We start from the raw sequence: 24,465 nt of genomic DNA, 5'->3' as shown, positions 1-24,465 counted from the left end.
TACCCCCAGGGGATAATTTGCTGCTCAGGATCTAGTGCCATTTAATCCCACAGTTAGACTTCACAAACATGGGTCTTGGCAATTCTGACTGAAGCACCATCTAAAGGCTGTCTGCCCTAGGCAAAGGATGTTACTCAAAAGAGGCACCCTGTTTCTCATCCAGGTAAAGGAAATCTTTCCCATTAGGTCTTCTTGCACACCAAGTACTCAACATTTTATAGTAACAGAAAAAGCCTGCAGGCTATGTGTTTTCTTAGAAAGTACAGGGCTTTCTAACAATTAGAGCTTTCTAAAAATGGAATGCAACGCCTTGGGAGATTGATTCCCTGCCTCTGGACTGGGTCCATCAGATGCTGTTGACCAACTGGCTAGGATATCATAGAAGGGACTCAGCACTGGCAGAAAAAAAAAGATTAAATGACTGCTAGGATCCCATCCAGTTGAAGGAGCTAAGAAAATGGAGGTGATTATCCAAGTAACTCCAGAGAAAAAACACTCTTGCCTGAAATCATCTTATCATTTCAGGAGGAAGAAAAGTAGGTTTTACAGATTGCCCCATTTTCCAGAAAGACATACCGGCACACTCGCATCTACTTCTACAAAACAAGTATAAACAGTTGGAATCCATTATAACAAATACTACAGTATCATCCAAAAATTTCGAAGGCATTTTTGGGCACAGGTTTCCCACTCGTGATAACCCTCCAGGAGATAACAAGCTAGGTAAAAGCTTTTACAATATAAATACTTGACAATGCAATATTTGCATTTATTGGGATCAGCTGACCTTTTCATAAGGGAAAAAAAAAAAAACTACACATGTGTCTGAGTCCATCTTCTGAGTCTTCCTGAAAATCCACACTGAGTAAAGATGGATTTAGCAACAGTGTTACTGTAGAGTCTGGTACAGGTTCTCTGGCTACAAATGTAGGAACTGAAGCCCCCTTGTTCTGGTTCCCATATCATAAACTCATGCAGTACTCTGTTCTTCTTCACGGCATCTTGCAATTATAATTACTTAACTAATTACTCATTTTGTCATTAAAGACTGTGTCCATGCTGGAAGTTCCAGAAAGGCAGGGCTCTCACTGTACCCTCAAGTGCCTCAGGCTTTTACATAGCAAATGTGGAAAAAAAAAAAAAAAAACCCACATATTTACTGAATAAAAGAATACTGTACAAAGCCACTAGATTAGCAAAAGTGAAGATATCTGAGAAGAGCAGGGATAGATGATGTAGAGAAATGAAAGCACTCACTCATATACTGAGTGTGTAAAGTGGTATAACCATTTTGGGAATTTGACACTTTCTAATGATGTTAATGAAAAGCATACAATATGACCTAACACATTTACTTGATGTGCATATCCTAAAGAAACTGGGTTCATGTGCACTACAGTATATGTATTAAAATGTTCATAGCTGCATTGTTCATATTGCCCCAAACTGGCAACAGCCAAATACCCATCAACAGTAAAATGAATTAGTAAACTGTAGCATATTCATGCAATAGAATACCATACAGCAATAAAAATGAATAAACTAAAGCATCATGCAACAACACAAATGAATCTTACAAGGGACACTGAGCAAAAGGCAAAACACAAATGATACATATTTATGATATGTATCAAAATGTCAAAAACAAGCCAAACTGAACTATATATTTCAGATATGCAAAAATAGGTCATCAGTTCTATCAAACATTCAAAGAGATAAAAACTTATAGAAGCTCTTCCAAAGAAAAGAGAGAACCAATTTCACAAGAATGTTGATAGCAAAACCAGACAAGTACAGTGGAGAAAGGAAAAGTTCAAGCCAATCTCACTAATAAACATAGTGGCAAAAAATCCTAAAAATTTTAGATCTCACAATCCAACCATGTATATAAAAGATAAAGCCCCAATTCAGTTTCTCACAAAAATACAAAGTGGGGTCAACATTAGAAACTCTATTAATGTGGCCACACGCTGTGGCTCATGTATGTAATCCCAGCACTTTGTGAGGCTGAGGTGGGCAGATCACCTAAGGTCAGGTGTTCAAGACCAGCCTGACCAACATGGTAAAACCTCATCTCTACTAAAAATACAAAAATTAGCTGGGTGTGGTGGCATGCACCTGTAATCCTGGCTACTCCAGAGGCTGAGACAGGAGAATTGCTTGAACCTGGGAGGCAGAGGTTGCAGTGAGCCAAGACCGTGCCACTACACTCCAGCCTGTGTGACAGAGGAAGACTCTGTCTCACACACATACAAAACAAAACAAAACAAAAAAAACCAAAACTCTACTAATGCAACTAACTTACCACCACTTTAGAAACATTTGGCACTACCTAGGAAATCTGAAGATGCACATGCCCTATGGCCAGCAATTCTGCTCCCAAAAGGATATCCCAGAGAGAATTTTGCCCATGTGGGCCAGCAGATAGTTTGTAGCAGCACTGTCTACAAGTCAAAACTAGACACACCATATAGAAGAATAGAAAAACAAACTGCAGTATATTCCTACAATGGTATACTATAAAATAACAATGAATGAACCACGCTACAAAGAAATGGCCAATTCTCAAAAATATTAATATAATCTTTAATGATAATAGCAAGTTTAGAAGAATACATGTATATGATTTCATCTATATAAAAGCCATAAACATGCAGAACTAAGTAAATGTCTAGAAATACACATGCATATGTATGTAAAACTACAAAGAAAAGATAGCATTGACACACAAAATGGAAGACAGTGGTTATTTCCTGGGCAAAGGATGAGATTGAGAGGAAAATTAAATTGCAAAGAAGTACACAGAGGGTTTCAAAGTTATTGCTAATGTTCCATTTTTTATAGGTGTATATGCCTATGGATTTTTTTAACTATTCTTTAAAATGTATACGTAGCCTATATATAAACATACACTATACACACATACACTTCTTTATAAACATGATGTATTTCCTAATTTAAAAAATAATTTCAATACTTACCAGTCTAGACCAGGCTTTACTATGAATCATTTCTCAATTCTAGCTCATGAAATAAATCAAAATATTTTCCCATAACATATAGTTTTCTTCTTCAAGAAACATGACATTTTCATTTATTTATTCACTCAACTATTTATTGAGTAATTATTATATGTCAGCTACTCCTTGGGCACCAGAGAGAGAAACAAAACTGGCACTATCCCTGTCCTCATCAATCTTACAGTTTAGATGCTGCATACAAAATACATATAGATAAATACATAAATACAACAAAATGCTATCACAGAAAAGTAGACTATTGTAAGATTATACAAGGTGACTTCATTAAGTTGGAAATTCAGAGAAGGCCTCTCTTGGGATTTAACACAAGTTGAAACCTGAAGAGGTTTTAGTCAAGCAATAGGGGCAGGTGGTGTGCATTCCAGACAGAAAGTGGCATGTGCAAAGGACCTGAAGCAGGAAGGGGTTTAAAACGCTTGAGAAGCTACACTAAAGCTACAGTAAGAAACAGAATAGCAAAGATGACCCTGTAGAGGCAGACAGAGCCAGATTATGTAAGAATTTGTAGGCAGTGGTATTTTCAGTGAGACTGCAGGCCACTACTATACTTTAGGTAGGAGAGTAACATGGAGGAAGGCCAGAGGAAAAAACAGAGAATCCAGTAGGAGTTACTACAGTAGTTTAGTTGAGACTGCCAGCCAAGAGTTGACGGGTGCCTGAGCCAGGCTGGTAGCAGGGAGGAAGAAAAGTATATTAAGGGAGATACAGCAGACAGGGAGTGGCAACAGAATAGATGTAAGAGGTGAGGTAAGGATGGCGTGAAGGAGTACACCCTTATTAAATGACAAATATTGAAAATCTGTCAATTGTCATAATTACAATATAGCCCTAGTTTTTACGTTTAAAAGTATACAAAATTATTCTGAAAATAAGCTGACTATCAAAAGGAATAAAAAACTATAATGGATTAAAACACACGAAATATATTAAAATTCATGAATTCATCACAAAATGGTAATACAAAAGACAGAGAGGGAGATAAAGTATATTAAAGGCTCTAACATTGTTGGAAAAGTGGGAAAAAAAATGAAAGAGGTCAAGGATGCATGTTGTAATCGCCAGAGTAACCTCTAAATGAATTTGGAAATGTAATATATTAAATGCCAAAAAATGAAAAATATTTCATTGACCCAAAAGAAGAGAGAAAAATGAATATAAAATAGATCAATTAAATAAAAACAAAGAGTAGGGGCCAGGTGCGGTGGCTCACGCCTGTAATCCCAGCACTTTGGGAGGCCAAGGCAGGGGATTACCTGAGGTCAGGAGTTCAAAACCAGCCTGGCCAACATGGTGAAATCCCGTCTCTACTAAAAATACAAGAGTTAGCCGGGCATGGTGGCGGGCACCTGTAATCCCAGCTACTCAGGAGGCTTAGGTAGGAGAATCACTTGAACCCGAGAGGCAGAGGTTGGAGTGAGCTGAGATCAAGCCACTGTACTCCAGCCTGGGCGACAGAGCGAGACTGTCTCAAAAAAATTTTTTTAATAAAATAAAAATAAAAACAAAGAGTAGGGTGGTAGAAACATACTGCCATTTTACCATACATGTTAAAGTACACCACAAGGATGTTTCCAGAATGTGGGAAATGCTATAGGACAAACACCCTGATTTCTTCAAAAAACAAATTGCAAGGAAAAAAGGGTGGGCGGGGGAAGGTTGCAGGTGAGGATCAGGATTGGCCAAAGTGTTAACAATCACTGATCCTGAATGATACACACATGGGAAACACCACACTACTGCCTCTACTTTTGTATTCATTTGAACTTTACTGGAATATAAAGTAGAAAGGAAGAGAGGGAAAATGGGAGGGAGGGAAGAAGAGAGAGAGACAGAGATGGTGGCAGGGAGGGAAGATCTCTGGATACTTATTGGCATATTTATGTGCAGAAAATGTTTTGGCAGGATATATTTTTAAATGTTCAAGTGGTTATCTCTGGGCTAATTTTTAGAATGTTACAAATTCATCATCTCTAGGTGGGAAGATGACTGGTAACTTTTAGTCTCTTCTTGTTTAGCTATGTTTTCTAATTGCTTCTACAATGGGTAAAACAGAATGCTTGACTCAAAAATTGTTTAAAAGGATGGAAGAAAGACTGCCAAAACCCAAAAAGCTTCTCCCAACATAGATGTTGATGTGTAAATCTACATTTCTTAAACATTTCTGGGTTACAGCTCACAATGGACTGAATGTCTGTGTCCTCCCAAAATTCGTCCGTTGAAAGCCTCATCTCTAATGGGATGGTATTTGGAGATGGGCCTCTGGGAGGCAAACAGGTCATGAGGGTGGAGCCCTCATGATAAGATTTGTACCCTTATAAAAGGAGACCCGAGAGAGCTTGCTTTCTCTATCTCCACCAAGTGAGGACACAGCCAGAAGGCAGCTGTCTGCAAGGCAGAAAGAAGGTCCTCACCAAGAACCTGACCCTGCTAGCACCTTCATCTGGGACTTCCAGCCTCCGGAACTGTGAGAAATGATTTTCTGTTGTTTAAGCAATCCATGAAGGATTGCGTTGTAGGCAGACCAGACTAAGACACAGGCTCTTTGCAGAATCTGACAAAAGCTACTAACTCTCTTTCCAGAAAAATGCACAATCTTATAGAATTTTTCATACAATGTCAAGAAACTTTGAGATCCCTAATGAACCTATAGACTTTCTATGCTGTCAGTAGTAGCTAGAATAAAAAATTATAGCTGACATTTATTGCCCACTTGCCATGTGCCAAGCATGGCTCTAGGTGTCAACTCATTTAATCCTCCCACCAACCCTCCAAGATGGGCATTCTCATCATCCCCATTTTATAGATGAGGAAACTGAGGACAGAGAAGATTAATAATTTGCATAGGGTCCGCTAGTTATTAAGCAGAAAAGCCATCATACAAACTTGGGCAGCCTGGCTCCAGAGCTCAGCTCTTAAGCAGCAAAATATGAGGCCACCCACAGAGTTGAAGTTAAACATGCCAAGCAAATATGACATCCTGAATCATGCTCTGGAGAACATATCTTCAAATTCAATTAACATTAAGTACCTACCATGTGTCAGACCCATCCAAACACATAAGCTCATCCAACCCTCAAAACAGTGCTGTAAGTAACTCGCCCCAAATACGCAGTTAACTGCTATAAAAACAGGAGTCTAGCCTGTCTTCTGACTCCAAGTTCAACATACCACAGCTGATTGCCTCTAAATTGGGGTGATGGTCCTGTTCCACATTACACATGACCTCCCAATGACCAAAATCTTTGTAAGGTAACTGGTTGACATCCAATTCAATAGGTTAAATCTGTAGACCCCAAAATTTGCCCATGGTGTAAAGCAATTCAGCATTTGAGGAGATTTTTCTTCATTACTCAGCTTTGGCCTGCTGAGACATCCTGGATGGATATGTGCTTCCAAAAGTTTGCACTTGAGTTTCATATGCAAAAATAGGATCATTTACATACACTGCAGATAATTGCTAAATGCTATAATACCACATTGCAATCACATGCAACATAGCCTACATAAATATGAACACGCGAGTTACATGAGAGCTCCCCTAGTACTTACAGTTTCACAGTTCAAGCATCGAGTTTCATTGGTAAGCGTTCCCTGAAAAATCTCATGGACCCAGGTGAGTTCTGGTTTATTATTTTCTGCAGGTTCGTTCATGTTGCCATTTTTTAATTTTCCATTTTGTTTTTCCTGTTTCTTCTCCTCCTGCAGGATGTCCGCAATAGTGTTCAGCAAATAATTTAAAAATTCATGAGCATCCTGCTGCATGTAGTTATCAAAGAGATCTGGAAAGCAGAAGGTGGTTATTTCAGTCTCTGGTTCTTGAAAAGCAAATGGATGTAGTTAGTGTTACATGCCATACTTAATTTTTTTTTTTTTTTTTTTTTTTTTTTAAGAGACGGAGTCTTGCTCTGTCGCCAGACTGGAGTGTAGTGGTACGATCTCAGTTCACTGAAACCTCTGCCTCCCAGGTTCAAGAGATCCTACTGCCTCAGCCTCCTAAGTAGCTGGGGCTACAGGTGCGTGCCACCATGCCCAGCTAATTTTTGTATTTTTAGCAGAGACCAGGTTCACCATGTTGATCAGGATGTTCTCGATCTCTTGACCTCATGATCTGCCCACCTCGGCCTCCCAAAGTGCGGGGATTACAGGCGTGAGCCACCTTGCCCAGAGCCCATACTTCAATTTTTATACTGAAAGGGTGAACAGGTATGGAATATAAACATACTCATCTCTACCAAGCAGCTTCAATGAGTAAGTTTCCAAAGAATTTTTTTAATTCATTTCCATTTTCCACCACGTACCAAAAACAAAATTTCCCGTATCTCCCTAAAGTCATCACATTTATATAAAACTACCAAAAGTTCTATTTGTTCTACAAAAGAACAGAAGTTACTAGATAAGTTCCCTGATAAAATATGAATTTTTAATATGATGTAACTACCAATGATCAATTAAGTATTCATTGGGTAATTTATTCAGAACAACTAGGGTGTCTTCCCAAAGATCATATCAAACCCTGGACCAGCCTGGAAGCAGCCTAGATGAAACACAGAAGGGAGATGAGGGATATGTGTGAGCATGCATCTATCTGATAGTGTTCTGAAACCAAATACAAATGATTCCAGAAGCCTCCTGCTGCTCCCCGCCATAAGGACAAACAATCAAAAGATGAATGCAGCTGTGAACCTTCATTATTACTCACGTTCACAACTTGACAGAGTGCTCTGTTTCCTTCTCCACTCAAATTAGTTTTATTCTGGTATGTATAAACTGTAACTTCAAAACATAGCAATCAAATTAAAAGAGATTTTATAAAACAAATACCTGATTAACCATGCACATCTGATGAAGGAAGGCTGAATCTAAGATAAATAGCAATTGCCATAACAAATATCTTTATAGTCATAAAAACTGCCAATACAAAACTTCTGGAATACGCACCTAGTTTCTACTACCTACTCCCCAAAAGAAGAAGATAGAAAAATCAGGACTTCTAAACATCATATAAAGCAATCAATTTGATATCCTTCAATTACCTTAGGCAAATGAAAATCAGAGGTATATTTAAAACAGTAGAGGCTCTGATTAGATAATAGGCACTTATTTTAGTCACCTATGACAAGTGTATAAGACAGTACTATTTTATTCAATTATTGCATCAACCAATTTAGGCCAATGAGTATCCCACTCAGAAGGCTGCCTGGGACACTTTTCTCTCTTACAATGATACTGCCCAGAATGGAGAAAATAAAAAGGTCATTCTAAATTGGAATAATAAACGTGCATTTTTAAGCATGTTTCTAACCCAGTTTTGTTTTATGTTTACTGGGCAGAGAAGAAATGTTGTTTCTTAAAAAGTGACACCGAGTAGTTAACCATGCTTATTTTCCCTTTTCGAAAAAATCTCAGCTCTTCCTTTTGAGGAGATAGAGAACCATCAATTCTCCTTATTTCAGAGGCTTAAACACATTATACTGCTTACTACTCACCATTCTCTTTTCTCAGCCTTGAAATGAACTTCTTTGGTGGGATGACGCCAACCTTCTTCTTCTGCGTGGCAATGCTGTGGAAAAGGTCCGCCAGGCACGTCAGCAAGTTTTCCTTCTTCTTTTGCTGGGCCTTGTATGCCAACACATTCTCCCGGAATGGACGGCAGAAGTACAACGCCTGAAGCACGGAGTTACAGTAGCATGTGTTTCCAAACTGCCAAGGGACAACAGGGATGGTTCAAGTCATTGCCTGGGGATGAGCCACCTCTGGAATAAGTAGTGAGGGTGAGAAGGTCCCCACTCCATGAACTGGCCTGGATGTCCCTGTATTGGAGTCTAGTTCACCATATCAGAAAACTAGTTAACTACTGTAAATACCAGTGACCATCTGATCCACAGAGAAATGAAGAAAAATGCACATCATTCTGGTGCTTCTCTAGCCCATCAAAGTCTCGAGAATGATAACAAGCACTCTGCCTCAATAAAGAGTCTAATGAGGCCTGCTGGTGCTTAAAAAAAAGAGAGAGAGAAGAGAAAAAAATATACATAATGCAGAGACTCAGGAAAGCAGCTGGCTAAATAAAAGATGCACATTGCAATACATCAAAACTCCTACGACAGGGAAAATAAAAATCTGAATAAAAAAGAAATCCAGTAATTAGGAACCACTTGCTCGGGTGAAACAGCCTAAACTGAACGGGGGCTGGTTTTCGTTTTTCAATATTCCAGGGCTCCTGCCCACTGGCTCAGACCACATTTCCTCACTTAACCCCAAGCAACACAGGCAAAAATATGCTGCCTCATGTCACTCTCCCAGCTTCCCACCCTCTGGACTACTAAATGGCCCTTGATCTTGCCTCTGCCAAGGCAGCAATTGTGCCAATACCATACTACCCAAGTTCCTAGCCTGCAATCACATTAGGGCCCACCCAGTAACATTTTATACCTCTCACAAAGCATGGATACTGAGATTATTATTAAAGAGGGAAAACATCTCACTGATTTTCAACTGACTATAAGACCACCTCTGTAGAAGAACACAGCTGAGACTATCACTTTAGAATTTTTTGTGCACAATAAAATTTAAAGAAAAAAATTCTAAGGAAATAACTAACAAGATTAATAACAGATTACAAAATGCTATGTAGGATTGAAATAGAACATGAACACCTTCTCAAAACTGGTTGTTGGCTTGTGTGTCGTTTAGCCAAGAGCGAGACAGATGCTCTGCCATACTTAACATGACATTTCTACGTATGCTAAGATAGAAGGCTTCCTATTTTTATATTTTAATCTACTTTGACACAATTATGTAACAGGAGACAAACCTCTTTGTACAGAGACGCTGGAACTTTCATAAATTACCATTCAAAGGGAACATAAATGAAGCTATTAATAAACACAGATCCCACAATCCTTACACAAACTAGGAAATGGCCTTAATTCTTTCTTTCTTTTTTTTTTTTTTTTTTTTCCCTCTCCACAATCTGCATTTGTTATTTTTCTTAGCCAGGGCAGAATTCCCATGCCTTGAATAACTTACTTCACAGGGCTAAGCAGAGGCTTGTGCACAATGGCTAAAAGGTTTGTTTTAAAATTTTAAGTCAGCATTTCACCAACACAATGCCCTATATTCCAGGACTTAGCTTTCCTCCTTCCATTCTTTTCTCTTCTACTCAGTATCTCACCTTTCCCCAGACACCCTTCAGTAACACTTGGCCCCAATTCAGTGGATAACTCCTGGGAAGGGAAAGGAACTAACATTTACCGAGCGTCCACAGTATGTCTCAGCTTCATGTCAGGGTTTTAAATAGGCGCTCTCATTTACCCTTCATTATCACCCAAAGGGTAGAAGCCATTATGACCCCCATTTTACAGATGGGGAAATGGAGGCTCAGAAAAAGCAAGTAATTGCCCAAGATCACACAAGCCAGGGAGTAGCACAGGCAGAATTCAAACCGAAGTCTGTATTACATTAAAGCCAATGTTCTTCCTATTATGTCATGGGCAGCATTTACTTGCAGAGAATATTTCCAGCTTTCCCAGTGGATATTACTACTTACCACACCTGGGCACTGACAGACTATGTTCAGCATAATTATTCAGAAAACCAATTGTTTATGAGTTAGTATTTGATGTCACTTAACACCTATATCACAGAGAAAAAGGATCAAGTGAGGAAGAAAGCTCATGAGGATGGAGGCACACGACCTCTACCGTATTACTACTCCATTATCATCAACCTACCAAGGAAGCAGAGCTGCTGGGTCCAGCCTTCTACAAAGGAGGTTACTGCTGAGCACAAAAAAAATGAGGCCAGGAATTCTGAGATAAAATGGTTCCAGTTTTCCCTCCCAACCTGTCCTGCTTCAGGTACACCACCAACTTACACTGTTAAAGAAAGACACTGGCAATGTGCTGGTAACGTTTTTAAAACGCTGGTTGTACTGATGTAAACTTAAAGAAAGACTGGCTGAACAGTTCATCCAGAGGACACAGGGAGAACATATAAGAGCAGATTTGGGGCCTGGTGCGGTGGCTCACGCCTGTAATCCCCGCACTTTGGGAGGCCAAAGCGGGTGGATCACCTGAGGTCCGGAGCTCGAGACCAGCCTGGCCAACATGGCAAAACCCCGTCTCTACTAAAAAATCAGCCGGGCATGGTAGCGCACGCCTGTAATCCCAGCTACTCGGGAGGCTGAGGTAGGAGGTGGAGGTTGCAGTGAGCTGAGATTGCGCCACTGCACTCCAACCTGGGTGACAGAGCAAGACTCTGTCTCAAAACAAAACCAAAAAAAAGCAGATTTGGCTACAAAGACTAATGAAGTTATTATGAAAGTTATGTATGCAAAGGAAATTCCTTAAAGCATGGGGGGGAAATGTAAATTTGACCCAAAATGCAATAATTAAATGTTTTTTGCTGGGACAACTCATACTTTCAAAAATAGGTTAAGTTGCCTCCTCCCCAACGTTGGCATTCTACTAAGGAGCATGACCAATCATTTAAAAATTGGCAGTGATAAAAACGCACTTAGAGTAGAGTTGCTTCATATACCCTAAAACATTTGATGAAAATAAAACATTTTACATACTTACATTGACCAATCCGAAATAGTGTTCATTGATTGGAAACTGCTCTGGACCAATGTCTTTTTCCAGAGCAGAGGCATTGGTGCCCTAAAAGAGAAAAATAGCAAAAGTTCTGTTGCATGTAAAATAGATGAAAAGTAAAATCATACTTAGAAGAGTCTACTATTGAGACAAGCATCTCCCCCGGTCAATATGGTATTTGGTGATGTTTGCACTGAAGGAAAATGTGTCAGAAGTAAAGCAGAAGAGCAGTTAATAATGTCAGCCTTATTCTTCTCCTCATTGAACTTATTCATCCCCTCAAACCTACTCTACTTGACTTCAATTTTCTTCCAACTAGAAAAGAAAGTTTAAGATAGGCAAATGAACAAACAATCGCCAAGAACTTCTGAATAAGGAACATGGGCATTTCAAACAGCCACAGCAGCTTTTGTAATATTTGATGGCATACAGAATCATATTACCACTATCAAAGTCAATGTCTTCATTTTAATAAAGATTTACTGAGCACCCACTAAGCCAGACACTGTTCTCTAGGTCTGGGCATGGATAACAGAACAGTGAACTAAACGCATGATGCCTGCTCTCATGGAGTTCGCACTTTAGCAGATGAAGACAGACTGAAAGGAAAAGTGTGTTGTAGAGTTTATCTAAAAATAATAGTGCAGGGGCTAGGTGCAGTGTCTCACGCCTGTCAAATCCTAGCACTTTGGGGGCCGAGGCGAACGGATCACTTGAGGTCAGGAGTTCGAAACCAGCCCAGTCAACATGGTAAAATCGCATCTCTAGTAAAAATACAAAAATTAGCCAGGTGTGGTGGCAGGCATCTGTAATCCCAGCTACTCAGGAGGCTGAGACATAAGAACTGCTTGAACCCAAAGGCTAGAGGTTGCAGTGAGCCAAGATTGTGCCACTGCACTCCAGCCTGGGTACAGAATGAGACTCCATTGGAAGGGAAGGAGAAGGGGAATGGGAAGGGGAAGGGAGATGGATGGAGGGAGGGAGGAAGGGAGGGAGGGAGGAAGGGAGGGAGGGAGGGAGGGAGGGAGGGAGGGAGGAAGGAAGGAAGGAAGGAAGGAAGGAAGGAAGGAAGGAAGGAAGGAAGGAAGGAAGGAAAATACTGCAATGGAGAAAAATAAAGTAGGAAATGGCGATGGGGAAGACAAGGAGTAAGGATGGGGGAGAGGCATGCAGGCTGTAGAGGGTGGAGAGCAGCACCTTTATTTTTTTATTTCATTTTTTGAGACAGGTTGTTACTCTATCACCCAGGCTGCAGTGCAGTGGATTATGGCTTACTATAACCTCAAATTCCTGGGCTCAAGTGATCCTCCTACCTCAGCCTCCCAAGTAGCTGGGACTACATGTGCACACCACCATGACCAGCTAATTTTTTTTATTTTTGGTAGAGACACGGTCTCATTATGTTGTCCAGGCTGGTCTCAAACTCTTGGCTTCAAGCAATCCTCCCACCTCATCCTCCCAAAGTGCTGAGATTATAGGTGTGAGCCACGACGCCCAGACTGCACCTTTAAATAGAGTGGTCAGGGAAGGCCTTACTGAGAAGGCAAATGTCCAAAGAATATTGTAAATAGTGAAGAAATACAAGTTAAAACCTAACCTTTCCCAAATGCATCAAATTGGTAAGCCACATGACAATCCGACATGATAACAGCTACTGGGTACACTTTCTATGTGCCACGGACTGTGCTATTTATGCTCACAACAATCCTGTGAGGTAAGTACTATTACCATCCCCATTGCACGGACAAGGAACTTAAGACTCAGAAGCATTTAAGAATCCACCTAAGGTCCATTGTAAGTGGTAGAGCTAGGACTTGAACCCAAGAGGCAGACTTGAGAGTCCACAATCATAAGCAAATGCTGTACAGAGCAATTCTAATATTAAACCTTTTGTTGAGTCCCATTAAGGGTCAGTTACTGGCAAATGATTATCATCACTCCATAAGACCTGAATGAGTCTTCTAGGATTAGGAAAAATGACCCAAGTTCAGTACAATATGGTAAGTAGTTTGGGAAGCAGGTAAAATAAGACTCCATTTGTACCATGGACTCTATCATCATTCTAGAGAAGGCTCTGTCTACCTTCGCAGGCCATCATGGAAGACTAACAGCTCACAGAAACTCAAGACTTGAGAGACAGGTATTTTTAAATGAATAAGAAAAAAGTTTTGGCTGGACATGGTGGCCCACACCTATAATTCCAGCACTTTGGGAGGCCAAGGTGGGCGGATCCCTTGAGCCCCAGTGGTTCGAGACCAGCCTGGGCAACATGGTGAAACCCTGTCTCTGCAAAAGATACAAAATTTAGCGGGACGTGGTGGCACAAACCTGTAGTTTCAGCTACTCAAGAGGCTGAGGTGGAAGGATCATCTGAGCCTGGGGAGGTAGAGGCTACAGTGAGCTGTGATGGCACCATTGCATTCCAGCCTGGGCAACAGAGTGATACCCTGCCTCAAAAAAGAAGAAAGAAAAGAAAAGAAGGAAAGGAAAGGAAAAGAAAGGGGAAAGGAAAAAGGAAAGGAAAAAGAAAAGGAAAAAGAAAACGAAAGAAGGAAGGAAGGAAGGAAGTTTCATTTTTAAAAATTGATCTGCAGTTACTATTTATTCTGGACTCACAACTGGCATCTCCTGTCACAGAAAGAAATGAACAAAACATAAGTGAGAACCAGTCAAAATGGCCACTTGTCCCTAAGTAAACACGAAATGCAAAATGACCCTCCTCAGACCACAGAACTACAGCAGAAATGGCACACAGCCTCCCCTCATCATAACATCCTTCAAATTCCACTTGTTTCCTAGGTCCTTAATATTGTTCCACCAAACTAATAACTCCCTTTACCTGTCATCTGAGACTTAGAGTTCAAGGATCATTTGTGTCTAGGATAGTTTCCATGTTTTTTCATTAGTCACTGCCTTCACAATAATGTGACACTATATACAAGGCTGAATTTTTGAAATAACACATCAAATTACGGTAGGACTTTATGGTATAGACAAAAATCACTAAAAATTTTCAATAAAGTTATATCTCAAGCATAAATCAATGTAAATAATGCATATTAAATATACCCCCATAGCCATTTTTCAAGCAAAATTAGGATATATGGCTTAGAGCCCAGGAGGAATATCAGATATAAAAGTATAGCACATGGAGACAGATACCATTAAATCTTTCTTTATGAGGTAGGAACATATTCAAGTTAATCCATGATTTTTGCTATTTGGAAATTCTTAGGTTCGGTTTGCTTTTTCTACCTATCTTAATATTTTCCCATTTTGGGAGGCGGCAACCTGGAGGTGGAGGTCATGACTCATATAAAGGATGGCAACCCAGGGGCCAGTGTTCAAGAGAAATACGCTGGAGACAGAGGCCTGGCCCACTCAGGCAGGAAGCTGGGTGTACCACAGCACAGCACAGCACAGCACAGCACAGCACAGCACAGCACAGCACAGCGAAAAATCAAAGTGAGCTCTCTGTGCCTTCAGTGAAACCTTGCTCTACTCTGAGGTCAGCACTTCCTCACCACCCCTCAGGTTGAGCTTGCTTGGGTCTGGAAGGGTCATGAGGAGAAGTTTGCTGGGCCCTGATCCCTGGCGCTGCTTCTAGACCATGATACCCTCACCCTCTTGTAAAAACACTTCCCTTTCTTTTTTTTTCTTTTTTTTTCTTTTGAGACACAGTCTTGCTCTGTCCCCAGGCTGAAGTGCACTGGCTTGACCTTAGCTCACTGCAACCTCCACCCCCCGGGTTCAAACAATTCTCCTGGGGCGGGCGCAGTGGCTCACGCCTGTAATCCCAGAGCTTTGGGATGCCAAGGTGGGCAGACTGCCTGAGATCAGGAGTTTGAGACCAGCCTGGCCAACATGATAAAACCCTGTCTCTACTAAAAATGCAAAAATTGACCAGGTGTGGTGGTGGGCACCTATAATCCCAGCTACTCGGGAGGCTGAGGCAGGAGAATCACTTGAACCCAGGAGGCGGAGGTTGCAGTGAGCCGAGATCGTGCCATTGCACTCCGGCCTGGGCGACAAGAGCAAGACTTCGTCTCAAAAAACAAAAAACAAACAAACAAAAAAAATTCTCCTGCCTCAGCCTCCTGAGTAGCTGGGATTACAGGCACCCGCCACCATGCCCAGCTAATTTTTGTATTTTTACTAGAGATGGGGTTTCACCATGCTGGCCAGGCTGGTCTCAAACTCCTGACCTCAAGTGATCCACCTGCCTCGGCCTCCCAAAGTGCTAGAATTACAGGTGTGAGCCACCGTGCCCAGTCAAAACATCTCCCTTTCTGAGGTCTATAACTTCCACTACTGTGAAGCTCCCTCCTTGCCCCTCTTCTTGGCTGACCCAAGCTCGTGGAAGACCTACACTTATACTACAACTCTTACCATCCCAGGTGATTTCAACACCCATGTGGATGGACGAGCCATCCCACACATGCTCTCGCAGCAACTTGATGTCCTATTTTTCAATTGTCTTATTTCACTGCACTTTTTAAAATTCCATTCCACTTCAGCTACCCCTCCCATAGACACCCTGGATCTGGTCATCACCCTGAAATCCTCAAATGCAGCTGCCCACAATCTACCCAAACTCAGCTGTCAGCTGGCTGCTTCTACTTCTTTTTTTTTTTTTTTTTTTTTTTTTTTTTTTTTTTTTTTTGCCTCCTTATACCCTCCAGGCAATGTTACCACTGGCTTCTTTTAAGCCCACAGTCCTAGCCACACCTACATCTCTCCAGAACTTCTAGTCCTCTACTTTCTCATTCAGCTTTGAGTCTGTGGATAACGAATCCAGCTGCTCTTCTAAATAGCCCTCACCCTGCCCTTTGGCCATACATCTGGTAAGAAAGCCAAGCCAGTGTAAACCAAACATTTTCCTCTCTGAACATACACCCAGACAAATGTGCAATGCTAGAGGGAAAAAAGTCAAACAACCAATCTGACTAGATTCACTGGAATGCCCCCATTTCAAGTGGCCCACAACAGGTCCCACATTCCAGGGTTTCTCCAGTGCATTCACTTTCCACTCCACAGTGCTCATTTCCAACGGTCCCCAAGCTCCTCAAAACTTTGCCATCCCCTTGACCTTTCTCACTGGCCTTCCACTCAACAGAAAAAAGCAAAACAAAACATTAACTGTTAGACAGGGACTCCCCCAACTTCCTACATGCCTCTTTCTTGCTAATGACAGAGAGGAAGAAAATGATCAGATCCTTCCCATCAGCATTTAAACATGCTCCAGCTCCCATATCAAAAATATACATACCCACACTGCCCCAAACATCACCTCCAGTTATCAGCTCCTCCTCACTTCCCCCTCAGAGCTAAACTTTCTTAAACAACTGTTTATTCTGAAACATTTATGGATGAATCAGATGATTTCTGAGATGGGTCTCAAACAATCTGGTGGTGAGGTTGGGGAGAAGTGGGGGTTCAGGGGATAAAGCTATGTTGTTGAAGTTGAGTGATGGGTGTGTGGGGGCTCACTGTGCTTTCTGTTTATTTTTCACATATATGTATATAGGCAAAATAGTAGCCCCCTTAACCTCCATAACTAGAGAATACATGACCTGACATGGCAAAAGGAAATTCAGGCTGTAGATGGAATTAATTTGCTAACCCAGTGACCTTACAATAGGGAGACCTACGTATTCTCCAGGTAGGCCCAATGGGATCAATCATAAGGGTCCTTCCAAGTGAGAGACAAAAGCAGAAGAGATCAGAGTGAGGCAATGTGTGAGGTCTCCGCTCGCCCTCACTGGCTTTGAAGATGGAGGAAGAGGCCAGAGACCAGCAAGGCAGGCAGCCTTTGGAAAACAGGAAAGCCAAGAAAATGGGTCTCCTTTCAGCCTCCCGGAAGAGCACAGTCTGGCACCACCTTGATTTTAGCCCGGTGAGACCCATTTCAGACTTCTGACCTCCAGAACTGTAAGATCAAAAATGTATATTGTTTAAGACACTAAGTTGGCCAGGCGTGGTGGCTCACGCCCGTAATCCTAGCACTCTGGAGTCCAAGGCGGGCGGATCACAAGGTCAGCAGTTCAAGATCAGCCTGGCCAATATGGTGAAACCCCATCTCTAGTGAAAATACAAAAATTAGCCGGGCGTGGCAGCAGGCACCTGTAGTCCCAGCTACTCAGGAGGCTGAGGCAGGAGAATTACTTGAACCTGGGAGGCAGAGGTTGCAGTGAGCCGAGATGGTGCCACTGCACTCCAGCCTGGGCAACAGAACAAGACTCTATCTCAAAAAAAAAAAAAAGACACTAAGTTAATGGTAATTTGTTACAGCAGTAATAGTAAATTAATACAAAATGTCTCAGGCGTTCCATAATAAAATCATTTTTTTCTTTTTTATGAGACAGGGTCTCACTCTATTGTCCAGACTGCAATGCACTGGTGTGATCTCGGCTCACTGCAGCCTTGACCTCCCAGGCTGAAGCGATCCTCCCACCTCAGCCTTTCAAGTAGCTGGGGCTACAGGTGCATACCCCCACACCCAGATAATTTTTGTATTTTCTGTAGAGACAGTTTTGCCATGTTGCCCAGGCTGGTCTCAAACTCCTGGGCCCAAGCGATCTGCCTACTTTGGCCTTCCAAAGTGCTGGGATAACAGGTATGAGCCACCGCACCCAGCCTCCTAATAAAATCTTAAGACTTGTCTCTACTTCCTCATCTCCAAATCACTCCTCAAAAAGCCCCTTCTGGGCTCTACCCTCACTTCATCACTGTTAAGTTTCAAATGTGGCAAACTCCATGGCACTTTTAGGTGGCTGACTTTTTCCAGGGGCTGTCTGGGGCCCTCCACCCTCTCCTGGGCCCAGGCAGGAACCACTCACATGGCTTTAATCAGCTGCTATGTGCCAACCATTTCCAACTCTTTCTCAGCAGCCCGAAAACCTCACTTGTGAGCTCCAGGCTGAATGAGTACTGGCAGGTCCACTTATTTGTCTCACAGGATCTCAAAATCAATTTACCTAAAACTAGATTTTTCACTTATCTGGTGTTTCCCTGCTCAGAAAAGGACAATATCCTCCTCTTCTTGGCTCATGCCAGAAACCTACGGGTCATGCCGACATCATCCTCTGCACTCTTCGCCCATCCATCACTGTCCTATTGCCTCACCCTCATTAAATCTCTCGATCCCATGTGCTTCTCTTTTACTCTACTGCCACCAGCTAGGTCAGACTACCAGATCTCTCATCTGAATTACAACCACATGCTGAATGGCCTCTACCGCCCATCTAACCTACCTCTAACCCCACCATCAACGCTGCAAAAAGTGCTCTTGTAAAATATGACTCTGCTTAAAATCCTCCAGTGACCTTCACTGCTGTCTCCAACCTCATCTCCTGCCCCCATCCCCTGTCCCAATGGCCCTCCTGTTCTTTGGTACCTCAAATGCCCCTGCTTACTATCTGAGTACTCCTCCTTCCCTGCTTCTTCAGACGCCTGTGTCCCAGCATCCTGCAAGGCCAGCTTAAAGATCAGCTCCCAGGAGTATTCTACACTGGCACCCCTAAGTTAAGTCAGCCTCTGTGACAGAGAGAATACTGCCCCTCCCAAAGTTGTCCAGGCCCTAATCCCTAGAACCCATGATGATGTTACCTTATGTGGCAAAAGGCACTTTGCACATATGATTAAATAATTAAGAACCTAGAGATGGGGAGATTATCCTAGATTATCCAGGAGACCCAGTGTAATTACAAGTGACTTCAAGAGAGGGAGGCAGGAGGGTCAGAGTCAGTGAGGAGACTGACAACAGATGTAGAGGTCAGACGGAGAGACTGAAGATGCCATGCTGCTGGCCTTGAAGAGGGACGAAGGAACCATGAGCCAAGGGATGCAGGCAGCCTCTACAAAGTAGAAAAGGCAAGGAAATAGACTCTCCCCTAGAGCCTCTGGAAGGTGTACAGCCCTGCTGCACCTGGATTTTAAGGCTTGTGACCTCCAGAACTGTAAGATAATATATTTGTGTCTTTTTAACCTACTAAGTTTTCGGTAATTTTTACAGCAGCAACAGGAAAGTAATACACCCCTCCCCAAGCTCCACTTCCCACTCATAGCATCCTGTATGTCTCCCTTGTATATTCCAGTTATTATTTATATAATTATTAACATCTGTCCAATGCCCTAAATTATATATATAATTATATATATTATATATATTATATTATAATATATATATAATCATATATATATAATTATATATATATAATTTTGTGTGAATATATATAGATATTGCTCATGGGAGCAAAGAACGTGTCTGACCTGCCCAATGCTGCGATCTCAGTGGCTGGCACATAGTAGTCCCACAATACCTGCTGCATGAACTGATGGCTGGATGAATGCATGCATGGACAGGGATGGGTAGGGCTGCCTGGGTAGTTTCCATGTGCATGATAATTTGGAAACATATGTTTGTGCACTCCCTATGTACTGTTCAGTGAGGCATAAGCAGTACCCTTCATCACTTCCCCATTCTCCCTTCCCTTTTATAGACACATACTCTAAGAATTGGTTTCCATGGATACAGAATGTCACTGATATTGACATTTGGAACCAAACTCTTACTTCACATGCTAGCATTTTTCATTGGTAACATGAATTTTTGTGCATCCTTAACAGACTTAGGGCTTAAATATGTTAAATGTAAATGTTTGCATGATAAAAGAACACAGACATGATGGGGAATGTTTCATGAGATGATGATGATAATTGCTTAAAGATAAATTAAGCAGTAGTATCAAAGTTTTAAATGACCACAACCTTCAACCCTGCAATTCGACTTTTTTTATTCTACTATATTTTCATACAGGTAGAAAAAGAGACAAAGGCTGTAAAAAGACTCAAATAATATAAGTGTGGCTTAAACAAGATGGAAATTTATTTTTCTCTCATGTAAGTATGCAAGAAGACGCAGCGTGGGCCTGATATAGCAGCTCTGCAGTGTTGAGGACTCAGGGTCCTTTTACCTTGTTGCGCTGTCATCCTGAAGAGCCAGTTTCTATCTTTGGAACCAATATGGCTACTCTAGCTCATACCATCAAATGACCTCTGCCAGGGGGAAGCAGAAAAAAAAATGGGAAAGGACTGATCCTCTTCTTTCAAAGATGCTCCTGGAAGCTGCACAAGTTACTTTTGCTCACAATCCTGCTAGCCAGAATCTAATCTAGTCATACGGCCACACCTAGCTGCAAGGGAGCTTGGTAAAGGTGGTCTTTACCTGGGCAGCCATGACCAGGTAAAATGTCTCTAGAAATGAAAAATGCATTTTTTTTTTTTTTGAGACAGCTTCTTTCTCTGTCGCCCAGGCTGGAGTGCAGTGGTGCCAACAGGGTTCACTGCAGCCTCAACCTCTCAGGCTCAAGTGATCCTCCTACCTCAACCCCAAGAGTAGCTGGTACTACAGGCATGTGCTACTACCATGCCTGGCTTTTTTTTTTGTAGAGTCAGGGTCTTGCCATGTTGTCCAGGCTGGTCTCGAAATTCCTGGGCTCAAACAATCCTTTCCCCTTGACCTCCTAAAGTGCTGGGATTACTGGTGTGAGCCATTGTGCCTGGCTGAAAAATGGATACTGAGGGGACAATCAGCAGTCATATCCCTGCAGCAAGGTTTGTATCAGGAAAAAAGAAAAAGAAAAAAGAAAGTAACTTGAACTGGTTAAGTAATTATAGTAATTCATATGATGGAATACCATGTAGCTAATTTAAAAAGTAAAGTTACCCTACAGGTACTGCTATGAAAATTTGCCTAAGATACAATGATAAGTAAAAACATGTTACAGAGTAACAATGTGTTGTATAGGACAAAACTGTAAATGTGGTTCATTCCATCAACAGACACTGAGCCCTGCGGTGTGCCTGGCTCTATTCTACATCTGAGAGACACAAGGTGAACAAAGCAGACCAGGCCACTGTATTCAACATCTACATTTTAATGGAAATTTCTGAAAGAACACTTGAGAGATTATAACAGTGGTCCCCAGCATCAGGGAGTAGGCCTAGAAGAAGAGGAGGTTAAGAACGGGCTTTTCTTATTATCTTTTTAACTCTTTGAATTTGCACTATGAGCATATATTATTTTTTATTAAAATTTTAGGTCAGGCTCATGGCTGTAATCCCAGCAGTTTGGGAGGCCAAGACAAGTGGATCACCTGAGGTTGGGAGTTCAAGACCAGCCTGATCAACATGGAGAAACTCCGTCTCTACTTTAAAAAAAAAAACAAAATTAGCCAGGCGTGGTGGCGCATGACTGTAGTCCCAGCTACTCAGGAGGCTGAGGTAGGAGAATTGCTTGAACCCGGGAGACAGAGGTTGCAATGAGCCAAGATCGCACCATTGCACTCCAGCCTGGGCAACAAGAGCAAAACTCCATCTTAAAAAAAAAAAAAAATTAACAAATTTTTAAAAATGTAATAAAAGTTTAGTAAATGAATGCCCTGCAGACCAGTTGCCTAAGGCTCTTGGCAAATACCTCAGAGTTGTATTTGGCCATTTTTTTTTCACCACTATAAAATGCCTCTGATTTCAGTCACTTTACCTCTTTGTGGCCTTAGTTTCCTGGCTGAGAGGTTGGGCTGCTGATATCCAGTCTGACTATTCCTCAGGGCAGCAGAGAGAATGAAGCAAAAACTGGGAATGTTATCAGCACTGTATAAATCATAAAGTATGTTACAAATCCAAGAGACTGCACTTCTATTGCTAGCACCCTGCACAAGACACAAAAGGCAATGAGGGGCACTGAAAAATAATTGCTATATGACCAGATGGTGAACAAAGTACCTACCTAGTGGGCTAAATCACAGGGTCTGGAAGCATAAGAAACATAGGGTTCTTATTTCCATCAGTAAAAAATGTGGTAACCTTTGAAAAACAATGCAGCCAACTTTATTAAAAATAGCATCTGAGCTGGGACAAGTTCCAACAAGACTATCATCTTAGCTCCTCAAAGCACCTCTGAAAGCAATTCTATGACTACCAAGGGGTGCTACTAAAACACAAACAACAATAACAAAATCCCAGGAAGGATGATTCATAAATGCATAAGATGGAAAAAGAAAGAAATGTTTTGAAGCAATTTACAAGGAAAACAAGTTAGAATTTCTTCCTTGGTTGGGGGTTAAAGGATGAAGATGGCCTTGCCCAGAAGGAGGAAATAATGAAAACAATGGCATTAAAAGGTCTGGAAAAACCAATGAGAACTCTGTCGAAATATGGAAGAGCCTAAAACAAAAACACAGGGACCAGGAAGGGTCCCTGGAGAAGAGCCAGACCATGCCACAGATTAAAAAATGAAGGCCCAGAGAAGCAAACGTACTTGCCCAAGATCTTTCCAAGGCAGCTCATTTATCTGCATCCTAGGACATGCAGCCTTTCTTTCAAGTTTGTACAAGGAAGGGACACAAGAAAGGCCAAAGATAACATGTAAGGATTTCTAAGTACATAGAGAATAAGTCATTAATTATACACCATAAATTAAAGTAGATGACAGGAGAGGTGAACATTGCTGCTAAAACCACATTTGTAGATCTATGGTTCAAAAGGCTACTCTACTTATCAACTATACTTTCAAAGTACAAAGCACATAAAGGACCTATTTTCAAAAGGACTAGTGTTCCCAGAAATCTGATGACAAAGATCATTCCTATAGTCTTATGGAGAAAGTGAAGCAAAAATGAAGTGACTCAGCCCAAGATCACAGGATAAGTCAGAAGTCACCCGACAGAATTCAAGTGTGATCACAGAGGAATTATGGCCACTGATGCCTCTGATGTAATTAATAATAATAGAGAACTCATAAATAGCATAGACTGTGTACAGTCACATTCTAGGGATTTTACCTGTATTTCATTCATTTTAATACTCATAAAAACTCTGAGGCAGATGCTGCTACTGGCCTTATTTTAAAGATAAGAAAACTAAGAGGGCAGGGAACTATTCAAGTTCACACAGGTGCTAAGTACTGGAATTGGGTTTGAACTTGAACAATCTGGCTCCAGTGTGTGTACCCCCAACTACTACATAATATGGACTCTCAGGGAGGCAGAGTCTCCTTGGAACCACAGAACTGAAAGAACTGAAGAAACCGAAGAGGTCACGAAGTTGTCAGGAGAACCCCCTTCCTTCTGAAGCACCCCTTGAAATTTTCCAGAATGAGAACACACAAGTCCTTTTCCATGAAATCTCTACAGAGTACTGGCAACCCGTTTAGAGGAAACATAAAATTGAGATTGGGAGTCAGGGGAGACATGAGATGTAGTCAAGAGGAAAGCAGATTTTTTTTCAAAATCATTTCAAAGACTGTGGACCTTTTATCTAGCCAAATAATAAAAACAAATAATGTCAACTTTTAAAAAGCTAAAAGAGAAAACCATATCAAAAAGCGAATTTGAATTCTAGGGAGTAAACCATTTTACACCTAATAATGAAATAATGTACAATTTTCTCTACTAAATACTTAGATAGATACTGACAATAACATAACGAAAACAATGGAAAAGGGAGAGAAAGTGCATATGTAGAACAAAATGTGTTAATATATTAATATAGCTTATCTCTTGGTAACACAGCTTATCTCTTGGATTACTACAGGGAGAGGGGTGGGGAAGGAGAGAACTGGCAATGAATTAAATTGAGGAAAGAAATTGTTTATTTTAATCCAAAGAACGTCTCTACTAAAATACAAAAAAAATTAGCCGGGCGAGGTGGCGGGCGCCTGTACTCCCAGCTACTCGGGAGGCTGAGGCAGGAGAATGGCGTGAACCCGGGAGGCAGGGCTTGCAGTGAGCTGAGATCCGGCCACTGCACTCCAGCCTGGGCAAAAG

At 41.5% G+C, this 24,465-nt stretch overlaps 1 protein-coding gene across 6 annotated transcripts in view; it reads right to left on the bottom strand.

The window, feature by feature from the left end:
* Nucleotides 1-24,465, bottom strand: part of USP46 (ubiquitin specific peptidase 46) — a 214,266-nt gene that overhangs the window by 173,986 nt on the left and 15,815 nt on the right. For all 6 annotated transcript variants that reach the window (XM_065545213.2, XM_045392620.2, XM_045392621.2 and 3 more), the window contains 3 exons: nt 11,624-11,704; nt 8,528-8,741; nt 6,591-6,820 (listed from right to left, as the gene is read on the bottom strand). In XM_065545213.2, coding sequence (XP_065401285.1) covers nt 6,591-6,820; nt 8,528-8,741; nt 11,624-11,704 — 525 coding nt within the window. The remainder of the gene's footprint in view (nt 1-6,590; nt 6,821-8,527; nt 8,742-11,623; nt 11,705-24,465) is intronic.

Source organism: Macaca fascicularis, chromosome 5, assembly GCF_037993035.2.
Source record: "Macaca fascicularis isolate 582-1 chromosome 5, T2T-MFA8v1.1".
In the NCBI taxonomy this organism is placed as follows: Eukaryota; Metazoa; Chordata; class Mammalia; order Primates; family Cercopithecidae; genus Macaca; species Macaca fascicularis.
This window is presented reverse-complemented; position numbering and strand designations above follow the sequence as displayed.